The 17575-nt window shown below is 36.7% G+C and overlaps 1 protein-coding gene across 1 annotated transcript in view; it reads right to left on the bottom strand.

Moving 5' to 3' along the window:
- Nucleotides 1–8134: 8134 nt before the first annotated feature.
- The window catches only part of CEP128 (centrosomal protein 128), a 117064-nt gene continuing 107623 nt past the window's right edge, over nucleotides 8135–17575 (bottom strand). The window contains exon 25 of the mRNA XM_071557737.1: nucleotides 8135–16272. Coding sequence (XP_071413838.1) covers nucleotides 16166–16272 — 107 coding nt within the window. The 3' untranslated portion in view covers nucleotides 8135–16165. The remainder of the gene's footprint in view (nucleotides 16273–17575) is intronic.

The following is a 17575-nucleotide window of genomic DNA, read 5'->3' as shown; positions in this document are numbered from 1 at the left end:
CTGAACTCCCTCCAGGGGAGAGGGACAGTTGACTACTGTCAAGCCAGGCAGCACCAAGGGGGATAAGAAAGGTATTTGCTCTTACTTGGGCAGACCTTGATCGTTCCCTTGATTTTTTTGTTTGTTTGTATTGTTTTGTTGCTGCTGTTGTTAAGGGGGGAGAGAACATTTTCCTAGCCAGGAGGTGAACAAAACTCAGAAGCAATTTTGCATGTCTTTGCTGTTAATGTGCCTGTTCTAACACTGCCTGGAGACTTCCTCGGGAGGGGCAACTTACACACACTTTCTGTCCCCCTCATTTGCAGCTGAGTTTGCAGAGCTTAGTGAAACAGCTATATTGAAATTTAACCTACTGTTCTTCTCTGCCTTACTTTAAAGACAAGGGGGAGAATAAGGTAACATTTACTGAGAAAAACAATCTGAAAAAGTTACTGTGACCATTAATTTTATGCTGGTACCTGAAGTACTAAATCAACTCAACTTCCAATTCATTAATCAGGTTTAAAGCAGCAGCAACAGAGTGTTATGGCACAAAACCAAATAATCCCAAAGCCCTGGGGAGCTGCAGGTCACATGACAGGCATGTATCAGAGATCTCAGCCAGAGCAGCAGGCAAACAATGGGAAATAACAGATACGGAGTAGGCTCAGGCATGGTCAACTTTCCTAGCATGGTGTTTTATATAATCAAAATTAAATTCTTCAGATTTCTTTTCTTCCCTTAAATAGCCAAGAAGATTGGGAGCAGGACTGATGTTTCCTGACAACTGTAACCAGTCACAGACTCCTGCCTTTTGAAGTACTTCTTTTCTTTCTGTGACTTGTGCATTTTCTTTCAAGGTCTTCCCGAAATGATTTACTCCCAATTCCCCTAATTGATACCCAGTTCTCCTCTGTGCTTGGCATGGCTCTGCCCCTCAAGAGCTCCCTTACATTGACTTAGCAAAGCAAAATCTACAGAGGTAATTCAAGGCTCTTGTCAGTAACCATTAAAAAATTCAGAATTGGAGAGTAGAATGGTATCTTACATTTTCTGATTAAAAAAGTGCCACTGCACTCTTTTTTTTCTGTTTAGCCTACTAACAATTTGTTAGATTCTTTAATGTAATTTCTAGTGCAGATAAAGTTCTTTACCCATAAATACCTTAAACAGATTACTGCAGAGTCTTTCAGATAAAGCAATGAGGCCTGGGACCAGGATTCTTTCTGGTTTAGACACAAATTTGCAACTTTACTTTGGCTTAGGCACTTTACATACCTGGAAATTAAGATGAAAATTCGCAGGAGATATAACTCCTTATGTACCACAAGAAACAAGATGGCAGATTTAATTAAATGCTTGGCATGTAGGAAGAGAAGGTACAGCAAGAGTATGAATAGTAAAACATTTTTCAGAAGTACCAGCTCACTGGTGCAATTCATAGTGCAAGAGGCCATTATTCTCACACATTATGATATCATTTTATTTATCAACCATCTTCCTTGCATCCACAGTATTTGGCATGTAGCACTAACAATATAATAAATAATAATTAAAACTTCATCAAATACAAAATAGAGAAGGCAAGCAAACACTGAACAGAGTAACAGAGCATTGAAAAGTTGGCTTTTACATCTCATCCCCTGTACAGCTTCCAGCATCCTGCTGTGACATTGTCTTGGTACTGAAATAAATGGAAGAACAAGCCCTGTTGAGTCACCCACATCAGTCCTTCTGGCACCATGGAGGATACCGCTGTCAGCACTGACTTCAGTGAAGTACAGCCCCTCCCTGCAATAACCTCTCTACTGTCTGTAGCACAGGCACGGCTAGCAGTAGGTTGAGACTCCAGTGGTCATAGGAATTGTTAGGGAAAAACACTCCTATATCCCACAAAACAATGGGCTTCCTCAGAACTGCTAAGTCTGAAAAAGCACGGACCCTTCAGGATCAGACAAGGCTGAAAGCACTTTCAGAAAGAAGAGATGAGAGCTGATTTAAGAGCCCAGTTTTGTGCAGCAGTGGCTGCTATCCTGTAGATTAAATTCTGTGTATATGTGAACAAAAGTGTGGATATATTGTAGATTTGCCTGCACTCCATATTATCTCACAAAGGGTAATTTCTTTCATGTGTCTAACAAGGAATAATTCTCTTTCCTAGTTGCAGAAAAACAATTCCCTTTCCACATATGTCTAATCAGAGAAACAGAACACAAAAATACAAGTTCTGTTTTAGGATGTTTCTGAGACACAGTTTGTCAGAAGCTGGGAGAATAGTTGGAGAAGGCAGGGCCCAGTGTCTAAACTCTTGTCTAGAAATTTATTCCTTACCCATGTTGGAGACAGGGTACTGAGCTAGATGGACCTTTGCTATGGGACAATACAGTAATGTGCACTTGCTCCCAGCTTTGAAAGCAGCACAGAAACAAAAACTGTGAATCAGTAAATACGATATTTACTGTCTAGGAGGCTGCAGAAACATCTTGGAGCATTGTACATTCTTAACAGGATTTAACAAGGTTGGACTTGATGATCTTGGAGATCTTTTCCAGCTTTAATGATTCTATGACTCTTAATGATCCTATGTTAGAGCAGTTTGTTGAGATCCAACAAAAGATTGTGTGGGCTTTGAATTCCAGTATAAAACAATAACCCAAAATGAAACAGCAAACTTCTACTGTGAGATAAAAAGGCACAGTTGCCGCTGTGTACCTGATTAGTCCAGGCTACTTGACGGAACAGGGAACATCTATTCTTCCCAACTTCATTCAGAAACTCCACTTTGAAGAAAGCAGTTTTGCTAGGCCCCAGGTGTCTTCTGTCCATCCATGCCCTTTGTGCATCCAAATGAGCTAGCCTTATTTAATTTATTAGCCAATCTTATCTGTTCATCAGAACAGTTCTCGTTCCCCAGAAAAAAAAAAAAAAGCTGTTCTCTTAAGGCCAGACCCTCCAACAGAAGTCACAGGATCTGTTTCACATGTTGTCTGCAAAGTGCCACAGACTAAAGACAGAAGGCTCAAACCTCTTTCCAGTAGCTAATAACTCCAACAAATCTTTCATGCTTGTGAAAACATTCCATCCAGATGGGATCTTTGCTGCTGAAGTACTTGCAACATATCAGGCAGCCACAGCAGAAACAGACCAGCAAAGAAACAATTTGAATCTTCTATTTTCTACATTATTTTTAGAAGAGTATATTTTTATTATAAAAGTAAGATCTTCAGGAGAGAGAATTATCTTGTACTGTAGTAAGAATTAGGTCACTAGTTAGAAACTTGCAGGAGGCATACTCAGAAGGCTGACTATACCCACAATGCATGGTTAAGTCACAGAACTCTGCCAAAGAGTCTTACAGATGCTACAAGTTCACAAAAGTTCAAAAAGACTCAGCACAAATTCATGGAAGCAAAAAGAAATCTCAAGACTATCACCACAAGTTCAGGAATTCCATGAAACAAAACCTGTTACATGCTAGAAAAATACCCTTAAAGGCTCACATGATATATTTTCAAAATTCTCAATACTTTCCCTTGATATCTGGAGACAGGATTGTAGATTAGATTAAAGTTTTGTTTGAAATGGTGTGACTATTGTGTTTACATTCCCCAAAAGATATTGCCTTACTTTGCTTTCAGGTACTTCTCCTTTACAATAGAGCATTTGAACATTAGGCATTTTTTCCTGAGCTCAGTTTTCTCTCTACAATAAATGCATGGTAAAAGTTGGCTAAATCAAGGATTACTGCCAGCCAGTGGCAGCTGCAGCCATGGTATCAAGATACTTCAGCTTGGCAGCGATGGAACATGTGGAATAGCTGGAAATGAGCAAGAAAGGATTCCTTTGTGAATCTAACCAGGGAGATCCCAAAGGAGCTGGAATATACAACTTGCTCAGGATTAGCAAGAAGCTTCCTTACTGGAGGATTATGTGCATATCAAGAAATAAAATCTCTAGCCAACTTGTGACTAATGAAATGCCTTCTGGTAGAAGAGGAATAGCAAGGACAGAGGCTGGAGCTAAAAATAGGATGCAGGAAGAGAAATAGGGGGCCGACTAGAATAGATGGAAGAGAATGAACAGGAACAAGCAAATGAATAGACAGCTGCATGTAAATAATCCTGCTGAGCAGGAGGCTTCTGTATGGAGATCCTGAGGTAGAGGCTAATGAGTAGTACAGCTCCAGGATTTGATCTGCTCTGAAAAGTCTGAGAAGTTTTGAAAAGAGCAAGTTTGAAGACACAGCATGAAGGGGTGTTTGAGACAACTAGAGATGGAAGGTGGGTCACCATAAACAGTCAATCTAGAGCAAATTCCCCCTTCAACACTACAAAGATTTTAAGCAGGAAAAAAGAAACACTGTCAAAACACAGGTTAAAATATTTTTTCTTAAAAAAAAAAAGGGAAATCTTAAAATTATGTGAGAGACTGAAATGTTAAAGGTTAATCACTCAAACGATTGGCCACTTACAGAAGCAGCAGGTGTTTTGCCAAGGCCAGGTTTGCAGCCCCCAGCCAAGGGGGATAAGGAGAGGTTTTGGGTGTGTGGTGGTGAAACCTCTGATTTGCATAAGAACAGCTCAGGTGCAGAGCAGGTGTGAACCCACCACCAGAACATGACTATAACAATCTGACCTTTGTTTAGCAAAAGGCTCGGGTTTGATCCAGATAAGGGAAAAGGCCAATGAGAAGCATATCCTGCGAGGTGGGATAATGCTTATTATACCAATGTCCTCCCTCACAATAAAGCTCAGGTGTAAATCTTTCCCCAGGTAGGCCTGAAAGTATTCATCCCTTCTGATAAGGCACAACTGGCTAAGCTAGGAAAGCTTGAAAAACAGTGGTCATGTCTTAGAAGGGGTCATAAAACATCAAGACCCCCCAAGTGCCCCTAGACTCATTTCTCCACCAGAAGACTGCACATAACCCACACTGTTGCATCAAACAGTGTGAAAATCCCCCACCAGGAGAAGTACATGGGCATTCCCACCTGAAACAATATATTGAACTTTTGAACTCATTGAACTTTTTGTTTCCAAGGTTTCCCCCCCTCCCTCCCCTCCTCACCCACCCACCCACCCCGACAGATCAAGACTGTGACTATCACTTTAACCAACAGACATCTAAATTGCAACAATCAAGTCTTGCTGGTGGATCCACAGGTGATGATATGTTTCCTTTCCACTACCTACACTTATCCTTTCTTTCTCTTTCTTTCCTTATAATTTTCTTGATATATTTATACTTTTATATTGTTATATTACTATAGATAATAAGCAAAATGGCACAGCTACATACCTCCTTTCCATTACAACCACATTGTTCCAAAATAAACCTTATATACATATATATACACACACACACTGGTCATTCAGTGTCATTTTGCTCTAATGTGCACCAAAGGACCTATTAACAATAATCTCAGTTACCCTGCCTCAGGAACAAGTCGTCACAAATGTTTCAGGAAAACAGAGGAAGATTTAAAGTCTCTCTAAATGAATTTCCTCCTGCTCACAAATGAGTCCTTTCTTTCAGGCCTGGTCTCAGATCAACAACATGACAGTTTTCTGAGATGCAGCAAATGATGCACAGTGCCTCCTAGGTCACCAGGAAGTCTTATTTCCATTACTCAGGAGTGGCTGGGTATCTGTTCACTCCTTCTCTCTGCAATGTCCTATTTTCACCTAAAGCTAAGCTCTCCCTAAGTGCCCCATCCCACATATTGAAAACTTCTCTGCCTAAGTACACTCAGTCACTCCTTGGGGAGAAGTCATCTTCCTGCCTTTTTCTGAAGGCTTCTGACTCCATCAGTCTCAAACAAATAAAGCACATGTGACCCATTACATGGGGATTACAAGACAAAGGGACTTGAGAAATGGGAAGTTCTGTGTGCCCTGAGGGTAAAATCAACAGAAGGGATGCCATGAGAGCAACTCTTGGGAACTCTGAAAAATTACCAAAAACCTGGCTATAAAATCTGAAAATATTCTTCTAACTTGGTTTATGCTGGTAAATTTTGTTATGAATGTATTTGGTGGATGTCTTAAAGGTTGAGTTTATTTCTACCACAAAATGGAGTTTACTATAAGCTAAGACAAATAACACTACTTATCTGGGCAGGGTATATGTGGGGAGAATTTTTGGAACCATCTCTAAATAAAGTCATAGTATAGTTTGTTCTAAGGGATTGTAAGGAAACCATAAGCAGCACTCATCACTGGTTTTGGTTGCAGGTCTATGTTAGGTTCAGTGTTAGATATATCTTTGCTTGTTTGGAAGTTATCACAAAATTGACTATTGAAAATGACCATATAAAATGAACACAATTGACCATGGCTTGCACACGGCTGTAGACTGTTTCAGTATTCTCAGGTCCTGAGATAAAATTCAAATTCTAATTTTCAGCACTGTCTATTGTTTTTATTCTATGGTTTTCAGGAATCTTTTGTAGACTCAAACTTGTACTCTGATTTAGTTCCTCTCTGAATTTGAGGCACCAGGAGGTACATGGGGTCAGGCCAGGAAGAACTACCATTTGGTAATTCAATGGGTTCCTGGCTTATAAAAGAAGCATAAGATAAGGTCCACACTACAGATCTAGGACCAGTTGGGGCTTTATCTGGGGATACAACAAATGCATTTTCCTGAGACTACAACTAAGCTTCCCATGAAACCAGTTTGCCCACTCTTTATATCAACCTACCTTCCTTACCCATTGAGAAACGTTGTTTGAGCTGCGGTGGGGTGCATAGCCAAGAAGATCAGAGATGTTGATTGACTTGTCCTCATAGTCATCCTGTCTCCTGTAGAACCATTGATGCTTCCAGCAGTTTTCAGGCAGCCTTTTCCAGACAGTAGTATGTGCTGCTTTTTAAATTCTTAAGGTATCCAAAAGGAGACTGGCATAAACTGCTTGTTTTCACTTGTAAAGGAGCCTATTTGTCTGACATCACAAGAGCTGTATTACTGGGGATGGATATGAAGCTGATGTCCCCATCAGCAGCTGTAGCCTGGTACCTCCTTCAGGAGCACTGAAGACCTGGTTCATTACTTCTTGACAGTACACTAGGCCACAACACCATGCTAAAGGCCACGAATGCAAGAATGCCTTCAAAATAGATTTCTGTAAAATATCTGCTCCAATAAAATATAAAACATTCACAGTAAATCTTGTTCTTGATGCCATTTCTGTGGCGTCACTGACTACTCCTATTCACGTACTGCTTGTGCATTGCAGTTTCTGTTGACATAGCTACAGGACACCATCTGGTATCAGCTATATTTTCAACCTTACTGACCTTAGTTTTTCAGGTAAAACTAGAATCAACATACTTATCCTGGGTTTGTGTGACAGGGTTTTGGTAGTGGAAGGGCTACAGGTGTGTCTTCTGTGAGAAGCTAACAGAAGCTTTCCCCAAGTCCAATGGGGCCAACACCAGCTGGTTCCATGACAGACGTGTCGCTGGCCAAGGCTGAAACCATCACCAGTGGTGCCAGAGCCTCTGGAATAGCATACTTAAGAAGAAGGGAAAAGTGTTGTGCAACACAGGTGGAAGACAGCAGTGAGCATATGTGAAAGAAAACTCTGCTATTGCAATTTGATTGAACTCTGGCTGTTTACTTTGGGGTGAGATGAAGGATGCCACAGATCTTGTTGATTAAAAAGGCAGGTTTGTTTAGATGGTGGCATGTGTTCTGTCCAAACCCACGTTCAGCCAGATGAATGTCGCTCATACTCTGTAAGAGACTATAGGCACAACAGCTTGTCCTAATTAAGGACCTCTGGAAACACTCTGTCATTCACAGCCAATGTAAAGACCCACTCCCACTGCAACACTACAATGCCAGACTTTTTGGTCCTTAACGGTAAACAAATCCTTAACCTAAATAAGAGTTTTGAACACACAGTTTAAAGGAAACTACTGATTCTCATAAGGAAACTACCATTTTAGTTTTTAAACATAGTAGAAGAAAGAAAAGAAAAAATCTAAGATCATATTATTTTCCTAGAGGCAAGTTAATAAGAAAATTGGGCAACATAAATGCACATCACACATCTATATTTGACAAAAACAAAAAGATCAATTACATAAAACAGGTCCTTACAAAAGTTTGGAAGTCTTAGGTAAATGAACAGAGATGCTATGCATTGCTTGGAAAAATAATTTATTTTGTTACCTTACAAAAATTACAAGTTTCCATGTTATACTTTAATGTACAAGTGCAGCTAGCAACTTTGATCCTGCAAAGGTACTAACTACCTGAGATGCAATAAAGACTTGTGACCCTGCCTTTAGGAATAGCTTAGAGTAAGTCCCAAGTTAGCAAAAGAGTAAAGTAGTTTGGTATTTTTGTTACTACAACATGGGCTAGCATTTTTTAGTGTACTTGCAGAAAGTAGGTACAAATGTTGATGTTAAATTAACATATGAACTCTCCTGGTAGGACCTTAACCAAATTTAAAACATAGCCGCAGAGTCCGTGCCAAGCTATCGGTTTGCAGCAACACACTCCCAGCACAGAGACAGCTTTCATATACTTCATAGTGTAATCAGTTGACATGATCTCAGCACTTGGTAGTCAAATTGGTACTTAGGCGTTATACATGAGATTTGGTTCTGGTTTCATATTGGTATAAATCAGGCAGGTACAGATCTTCTGATGTCAATGTAGTAACTCAACAATAAAATTGGTGTTCTGACATGACATGAGTCACACATCATACTGCCAAATTATTTCAAATGTTTAGTTTGGTACAAAATTATTTTTATAAGATCATGGATTTTTCTGCAAGTATTTGTTGCTCATAAGACCCATACATATTGTAGACTTGCAGATCTTCACAATGCAATAAAAAGTACAGTGAGAAAACATTTCTCTTCCCTTTTCTAAAACTCAGCATGAAATTGTAACTCCACTGATATTAGAGACAGAGCCTCTGCTAAGCTTTACTGCAGTCAGGATTTCCAAGCATAAAAGGATTAATTTTCTTTTTGACCAGTAAAATTTTACAGTGTATGAAGATGTTTATACATATCTGTAAGGAAGAGACATAATTATGCAAACACGGTTATACATGATGCCTACATAGCTACTAAAAGTCTGAACACACCTTTATATTTCAGAAATCAAGTCTGAAGGACAATGCAATAGCTCTGGTTACTACAGCAGCGTCACCTTCAACATGTATCAGGAGTTGGACTTCTCGTTTAACTTTCAAGGACTTTATGTCAAGAAATAATTCAATGTTGAGGAATTTTATTCCACTATGCTTATTTCTATTACATTAATCAGTACAATCAGGTTTAGAAGTATTAAATCAGCCTTTCTGACTGACTTCACACCAGCAGAGAAATATTCTGCATTCATATTATTTGTTGAAATTCTGAAGATTCCTTACAGTAACCTTATACTGTGATGTAGTGGCAATAGTTGACTGGGAAATATTATGTTCAGTGTCACATGTATGAGACACGTGGGCAATCTTAGTTTTAGAATTTTCCAATCTAAATGCTAGTTCACAAGACTAATTTTGCTCCAGTTTTAGAACACTAAATGCAAAAAGCACTGTATTTCATTCAAATAAAATGAAAAGATCTGGAGGAAAATGACTCATGTATCAACTAACTTAATTAGGAGTACTTGTAATGAAATATCAGAATTAGTTGGTTTTTTAGCTAACCCCAAATTAAATAGAAACTGACAGCAGAAAATGGCAAAACATGTTTCAGAACTCAAAGTGAATGACATGTTTTCTTCACACATTCTCCAAGGAAAGCAAATTATAATATCAGCATTTGCTAATAAGCACATACAGAAATTTCAGTCTCAAAAATAAATCACCTTCAAAACCACAGTAATACACTGAACTGTCACTCTTACCTACAATCTAAATATTTTTGTATTTGTCACTTTCTTCTGGTAATGTAATACCACAGCTGAAACTCGAACATTTGGTCTATTTGTTAAAACACACTGCACCAGCCAGTACTGCTTCTGTAGTATATCAGCTGTCTCCAGTAGAATTATTTCAACTCTGTTATTCAGTGCACAGGACAAATAACAGAATTTCCCTAAGTATGGAACACAGTTAAGCCTAAATCAAAGCAAGCAAGTCTTACACATTAAGAGATGACATGAAGTGGGATTGATGTCTGTTGATTAACATATTCAGGAGCTTCATTTTAGTCTATAAAGCTGTCACTTCAGTTAAGTTTAAGAAATTACTTGCACTCTGGAAAAAAAATTGTTTCTTTACGTTCATTAATTCATTTTTCCTTTTCACAGAGATTTTTTTGTCTATCAAATAAGAATAATTTGTCTCACTTTTTAAAAACTTTGTGTGTTAGGTTTTTTGCTAATTTATATACCTCTAATCAATCAATGGACAACATGCTAATGGATTCACTTTCCATGGCTAGTGAGCCTCCTTGATGGAGCCCATACTGAACAAGGTTTCTGCATTTTATAGCTTTGTGACTGCACTGGAAACCTCTCCAGTGAAAACAAAACCAACAACTCTGAGGTTTCAGATGGATTTGTTGACATTCTGTTAGTCAAAATATGTAACAAAAGTTCTGCCAGCTACACAATGTCTTTATGGTTGCAGCTGTTTGAATGAAATGGTGCTGTTAGTGCTGTGCCAGGCAGTGAAAGCCTCAATAAAAATGGTGCACTCATTGAGCTTCATACACAACAGAGCTTATGCCACAGATGCAAACTGTCCTCTTGGCCAGCAGTAAAACACAGCTCATCTTCACTGTGTCACTGGTGGTTGCTGGGAAGAGCCTAATGCCAGAACATAAATCAGGCTGGCTCCCAATTCCATGCTAGTTTAACAACGGGAGTGACACAGAAATCGATGTTTGCAGAATGATACTTTGTGATCATCTTTAGCAAATTTCAGTATCACTTTTCAGAAATGGTTAAGATGTCAGCAACTGTTTGTAAAGAAGGCAATTTGATATTAACATACTAAAGAAATAGACTTTGTAATACGAGTTATTTTAGGTTCTACAAAAAACACTTAGGCAGATATCCTGAATTAGTTGTACTCTAATTCTTTGCCTGGAATCAGTAATATTTCAGAGTCTATCCTTTACCATTTCCTTCTAAAAAGTGGTAGTAGAATCAAATATGGGAGCATTTAGAAAATCTAGGCAAATGTAGTAAGACACATTTATTTTGGCCTGTGGCATGATCTTTAAAATTAGACAGCGTGTGACCTGATGTTAGTCCAGTTACTAAGTAGCTTTTATTTTAGTAAACAAGAGTGGCAGAATTCATATGAAAAGAGATTATGAAAGAAACAATTGCCTTCATAACTGATGCAATTCCATGGAATTATTAACTACCCAAATTACTGACAGGGGGTGAGTGAAGAAATGATGGTATGTGTTCTGACATACTAGTGGCTCTGCAGATGGCAGATGAACAAAGCAGTCTAAGATCAAAACAACACTGGTCTGGAGATAGATGAAAATAACAACTCAGGAACAACTGTTACACTTACACAGACAAAACACCTATTAAGGAGCCAGGTCCCTAAAAAAAGATAGCAAAATTATCCTAAATGAAGTATCTTTATGCAGTTCTTGTATTTAACTGTAATAATTTAACAAAAATATTTTCACAACCAGATTCCAAAAATAGTTACTTTCAGATAGCACCTAATAGATTCCTGAATAAAATTACTATAAATTTAAAAATATCATATCTGAATTTTTTCACGTTCCATATTTTGACATTATTAAGGCAAGAGAAAACAAAATCTCATTATTTCAGACTGAGAAATGACAGATGTGCATTTTCAGCTTTAGAAACATGAAAGCTATTGCTGTTAGCACAAATGATAAACGTTGGATGTTGCTGGATTTTAACCACAGCAATTTCTTTCATTTTTGCTGTCAACATTTCCTAAGGCATTAGTTTACAGAGTTTTGAAAGACTTAGCTTATCGGATTGTGCTCTGCTGTATCGCTGTATACAGTACTAAAATAGTTTTCAGATTTAAAATCTAATTTAGTTCTTTATGAAGAAAAGCAAATTAGTTCATACTCACAAGAGCCTAGACATGTTTACAGTAAAGAGTTGAGTCGTGCTAGAGTAGAAAGTATTTTAATGTGTGAAAAATAGAATTTATCAAAGATGGAATCATATTTAGGAATCACTTTTATTCAGATGTAAATACTAGCTCTAAACCAATTTTTAAATTAAGGCATCAAGAGTAAGTATTCTGAAATTTTAACGCATTAATTGCTTTCCATTCCTTCTACGACTCTTCCTCTACATCTGCTTCTAAATTCTACAATTAGATCAAAACTATAGGAATTTGTGTGATGGCCTCCTGCAGATCGCTTTTGGACAAGGCTGTATAGCCAGATATTGGCCTGCAGCTCACATTAACTTCAGTATCAATTACTTCTGAGGGGTGAAGACAGGGCTCACAGAGAGATAAATATGCTACTAACACACTGCAAACATGAGGAGTTTAACACAGTCATTGGAAAATTTGACTCTAACAAGCAGTTGCACATAAATTAATGAATAAATTTTTCTGCATGTTGTAGATATCATATTCCAGTTAAATACTGCTCATTTTTAGCCACAAAAATTATATCAGTGTTACAGAAATACCTGCTGGTTTACTGTCAGGGTAATACTGGCATTTTCATGCATGAAAAAACATTTGGTGCTATGCAGTGCAGAGACTACACCCTGTAAGCCATAGATGAACTGACATGCAGATTCTTTAGCTCAAAAGTTGATTTTAGAATTGTAGTTTCTTTGTTGTATGGGATTTTCATGTATTTTCTTTTCTTACTTTGTTGGACGAGCTAGTAAAAATGTGGCTGATCTTTGAATATTCAAGGAGTACTTTTGCCATCACTGAAGACTGGCTTCCACCAAAAATTTGAGAAGTAAATGTAAGAAGGGTTCTTTGTTTTACACTGTAAAATTTTATTTTTTTATCCTGGACTAAGTTTTATTTTTATTTTGACATTTTCTTCTTAGGATGACATAATTACATAATAAAAATATTATTTTTGGCTATTTACTAAATATAATCTGAAAAGTAATTAAATACTCTCAAGTCTGCTGTAAAACATTAAGGAACTGAAGGGCATAAAATTTATAGCTTATTTAAGTGACAACTATTTGATGCTGAAATAGAGGGCCAGCGCATTTCTAAAAGCATAATACTAAATAAGTGTGTTTCAGGACAGCATTAAAAAAAAGAGAGAATGCCTGATTAGCTTGTTAAATCTGTATGTAGTTATTACATGTTGCCGGATTTACCAAATGCTAAACAGAACTAAAAAACAAAACACTTTTTTTTCTTTTTTTTTGGATAATACCACATTTTTGGGTTATTGAAAACCTCTGCTTTAAGCAACAACTGAGGAACAGGTAATTAAATGGTTGAAGTATAAAAAAAAAATCTGCCTACCAGAAGGGACAACAATTTTATTTTTTAAAATGTGAAACATACAAAAGGTTTCCTTTAAAAATTATCTGCTTTTCTACTTTAAAAACTGAAATTGGTCAGTAGAGTACTATTTTGGGCCAATTTGGAAAAAATATTATTTCTTAAACCACAAAGGGACAGTTACACATAATGTCATGACGGAACTTTAGCCTTCAGTAAAGCAGAAACAAAATTCACTTTGTAATATGAACCTCTATCAAATGTGGAAGAGAGACAAATATTACATGCTATCTAGACTGCCATGCCAACAGGGTAAATTTAAGAAAGAATTTCCTGGTTTTGGAGTCCATAAGTCTACTCAGTAAAAATTCCACCCCCCACCTTTTTTTTTGTGCAGTTTGACTTCTGTTCTTCCAGCCCTTGTAAAAAAATCTTATAAAAGGATAAAAAACTCTGATGGAAATCCACTCACATACCCAAGGCAAATATACTAAGTACTCAGCATATTTAAAGTTTTAAAGCTAAAATTATTCACCTAGTAGTAACTTCTGTCCTGTACAGTACAAAAATTGATTCAATACTTGATGTAACAGTGAGGGAGATCAGACTGTCTATCCTTAGTTTTCTAACACTCTAAAGCTGCACAGTGATCCCTGTTTTAAGAAAACATACTTCAGATTTTTCAGTTACAAGTGAGGAAAAAATGTATAAAAACATAAAATAGTACGATTTTTACAAATTCCTTAGGGAAAAAAAAAGAGAATTCTGTGTATTTCTTCTCAGCTAAGACTCTTAAAGCCCTATTCATTTACCAACAGGCACTTTTACCTCAAAAATCATAAGGTGTTTTGAGAGTATGATTTACTGTTTCATAATATATTTTAAAGTGACCTTTCTATATTTTGACCATGATTTGTAGGTACCATAAAGTCTGCAAGCTGGTGACATTTCACTTTGCAATTTTTTAATGTTTCAGCAGACAAACTAGCTAAAGTATTTTAAACACCGTATTTCCAGCTCTGCTCTGATCTAAGTAAAAATAAATTACAAATATTAGATCCACAAAGTATGTTTAGTCTGTGGTAACTGTGACTGGAGCTAAATACTTCTTCATGACATCCACACTCTTTGTGGAGAGTAGAAGTTTGTGTTGGTTGTTTCTTGTCCCTGTCATTGCTGTTGACATCAGAAGAGATGGACATGCCTGTTTTGCTTCCAAGACCTTCTGAAGGAGCACATGGGCCAGAAGTCTGCAAAAAGCCAATGCCAGGACTACTATGCACTGTATTATATACATACAAAAGGTAAGGAAAAGTTTTGTAACCAAATCAGATTTCTTTTGCAATTTTAAGCAACTTCAGTGCGTAAAAATGAAAGAAGAACGAACCATTTTTTTTTCTCATTTCTGTGTCTTATTTTGGTATTCCCAGCATGTTCTGTTTGAAACAGGATGAATACAAGGTGATTGTCAAGTAAGTGCACTGTTCCTGCAGAGAACCCACTGGGACTGCAAAACAGTTCTTCAGAAAATTAAACAAACAAACAAATAAATAAACCAAACAAAAATAAGAAAAATGAAAAAAAAAAGGACCTCTTTTGAGATTGCACATGGTGACCCGTGCATTATGTCTGAGACACCTACAGTGCTAAAAAATAACAGTATTTCAGAGGCGAAATAGGCTTCCTAAATAGAAAGAAGTCTACAAAATAAAATGCTTTCAACGGTGTTAATGTTGCTACAATACTCTGATGGATTTGGCAAATCTTTTAAAAGGCACATTAGCAGTGATTGAGCCAGAAGCACTCGAGAGAAGAATACAACAAGGACCATCAGAAACACTTGCATTTCTTTTGATAGCAGAAAATTCTTCTGTACTATGCTGTTTGAAAGCACTGCAATGCAAAATTCTATCCAATTTGTTTAGAATAGAGATATCTGAATAAATAAAAATGTGCAATATTGTATTTCCGTAACATTGCACAATTAGTATGACATACCTTCTCTAACAGAGAACACAGAATAAATAAACGATAATTAAACCCTGCTATGAAAATGTTCACAGCCACATAGCAGTGGTGTTCCACGATCTTGATACAGAAGGGTGAGATTCAAATGCTTTAAAGTGCCTTACCAGAGGCCATCTGATAAAACTGCTCTGGCTGGAATAATTCTAGACAGCTTATAACAGATATATGCTGAACCTGGAACAAAGATCAGAATTTTCACTAACGTTGAGAAAATTTCACTTTGTTTTTCACTTCTTTCTTAAATGATTCTTGCAAACTGAAGAACTTAAAATCACAGATGGGTCTGTACAACACTCCATAATGATTATCATAATAATAGCTAATTTCTGATTATTTTTTCATTATTAATAATGTTACTAAATGCAATAAAAACAACTGTCAGAACAATTCCTGTATAGGGGTAAATAAACTCATAGCAAAGATTAATGCCATAGGTATTTCACTTCATAATATTTCAGGAATACAATAAATTTAGTCTAGGAGCATTGCAGAAACAAATACAAGAGAATAGCAAAATTTCAGAGAGCCTTTGGTTCACAAGTCCTGTAAATTTTCACAAGAGTTCATCAAGATCACTCTTGGTGCTTTTCATTTGAGTGTTTGGCAACTGATGAATCATAAAGGGTGCATCACTCCTACAGCAGATGAAATTACTACTGTTCAAAACAAAAAAAAAAGAGTGGAATGGAATTTACCACAGAGAAAACTGGTGTACTTTCATAAAATGTTCTACTGCTTTCCTCTTTCTGCTTGCAGCTTCATTTTACTGACAGGAACATTAGGAGAATCTTCCTTGGTGGCACTTTTATCAAAAGGAATCATCTCTTTCCTAAGTGCTAGAAAAAGTCACACAAAAAAGTAATTAACCATCTTCAGAGAAACACATGCAATCAATGCCCTTAGAAGCCTTTTTAAACCTGTGATTCTCCAACTTTGCTGACTGCCCACTGTTTATTTAAAATATCTATTGTATTATTCAATATTATAATTTACACAGCAAGCAGTACGGTGTTAATATTCATAAGGCTGTGAATTGAGAAACTGACTTATTTTTCTAGAGAAACAGATTTTAATACTCTGTAATACAGGCATGACCAAGAGCTTTCTGATAAAGAAATGTAAAATCCCTTTTTAAAGGATTTGATAATTTCACTAAGATATATTTTACATTTAGTTTTCCAGAATTTTTGTTTAAATAAGACGAAACAAACCACTAAAATAATTTCAGAAAGAATATCTTAACCAATAGCATGGACTAAAACTCAACAAGTGACACTGAACAGGTATGCATATGCTATCATACTGTGTATATACCTTCACAGCAGGGTGCATATAATAATTCTTATTTCTAAATACATTATATTGCATCTAAATCTAGACAATATAAATTTACAGAACATCTTATGATAAAATGCTAAGAAAAAAAATCAAACATGGCAAAAGGCAGAAATTAAGTGACAGAAAGTGGATATCAGCTTATACAACATATCCTTCTTCTAATGGCCTTATGTCACAAGCATGTAAGAAAAGTGGACCTCCTGAATGTTTGTAATAAATACCCAGAGTGCAGTTTTTAATGATCCAGTAAATTGTAGCAATTTATAACCAAAAGTTATTTAATAGGGAGCAAGACTTCACAGTTTGATTAGGAGTGATACGTTTTCACTTCTTGACAGAGAATGTACCCATTCTGTTCACGACACTACTATAACTGAGTTAAAAGTTTGCAGCATAGTTTTCAGTGTTGGCCCAAAACTATGCTACTTTATGTTATTTCAGTGGTACCTCCTGTGGAGAGCATTCACAGTAAGGTGAAAAATCAAAAAGTTCATTGCTAAACTAAATCAATTTGCATTTTTCTAAGTGATGATGTCAAGTTTCTAAACATTCCAGATTCTTATGCTTAAGCAGCCTTAGAAGGTTTTGTTCTAGAATGGCATCCCACGGCATGACGCTGTTGCAATGTCTTTTTACTTTTACTTATGTTATTTATTTATAAATGCAAATACAAAGAGTCCTAAGAATTTATGACAAAGTATACATAGAGGAATAAAGACAGGCATCTGCAATACACTGCAGGAGTTAATTGTTATAACAATAAAGTATGCATTCAGTACAACTTGTTTTCATTCAACCATG

Source organism: Pithys albifrons, chromosome 6, assembly GCF_047495875.1.
Source record: "Pithys albifrons albifrons isolate INPA30051 chromosome 6, PitAlb_v1, whole genome shotgun sequence".
In the NCBI taxonomy this organism is placed as follows: domain Eukaryota; kingdom Metazoa; phylum Chordata; class Aves; order Passeriformes; family Thamnophilidae; genus Pithys; species Pithys albifrons.
This window is presented reverse-complemented; position numbering and strand designations above follow the sequence as displayed.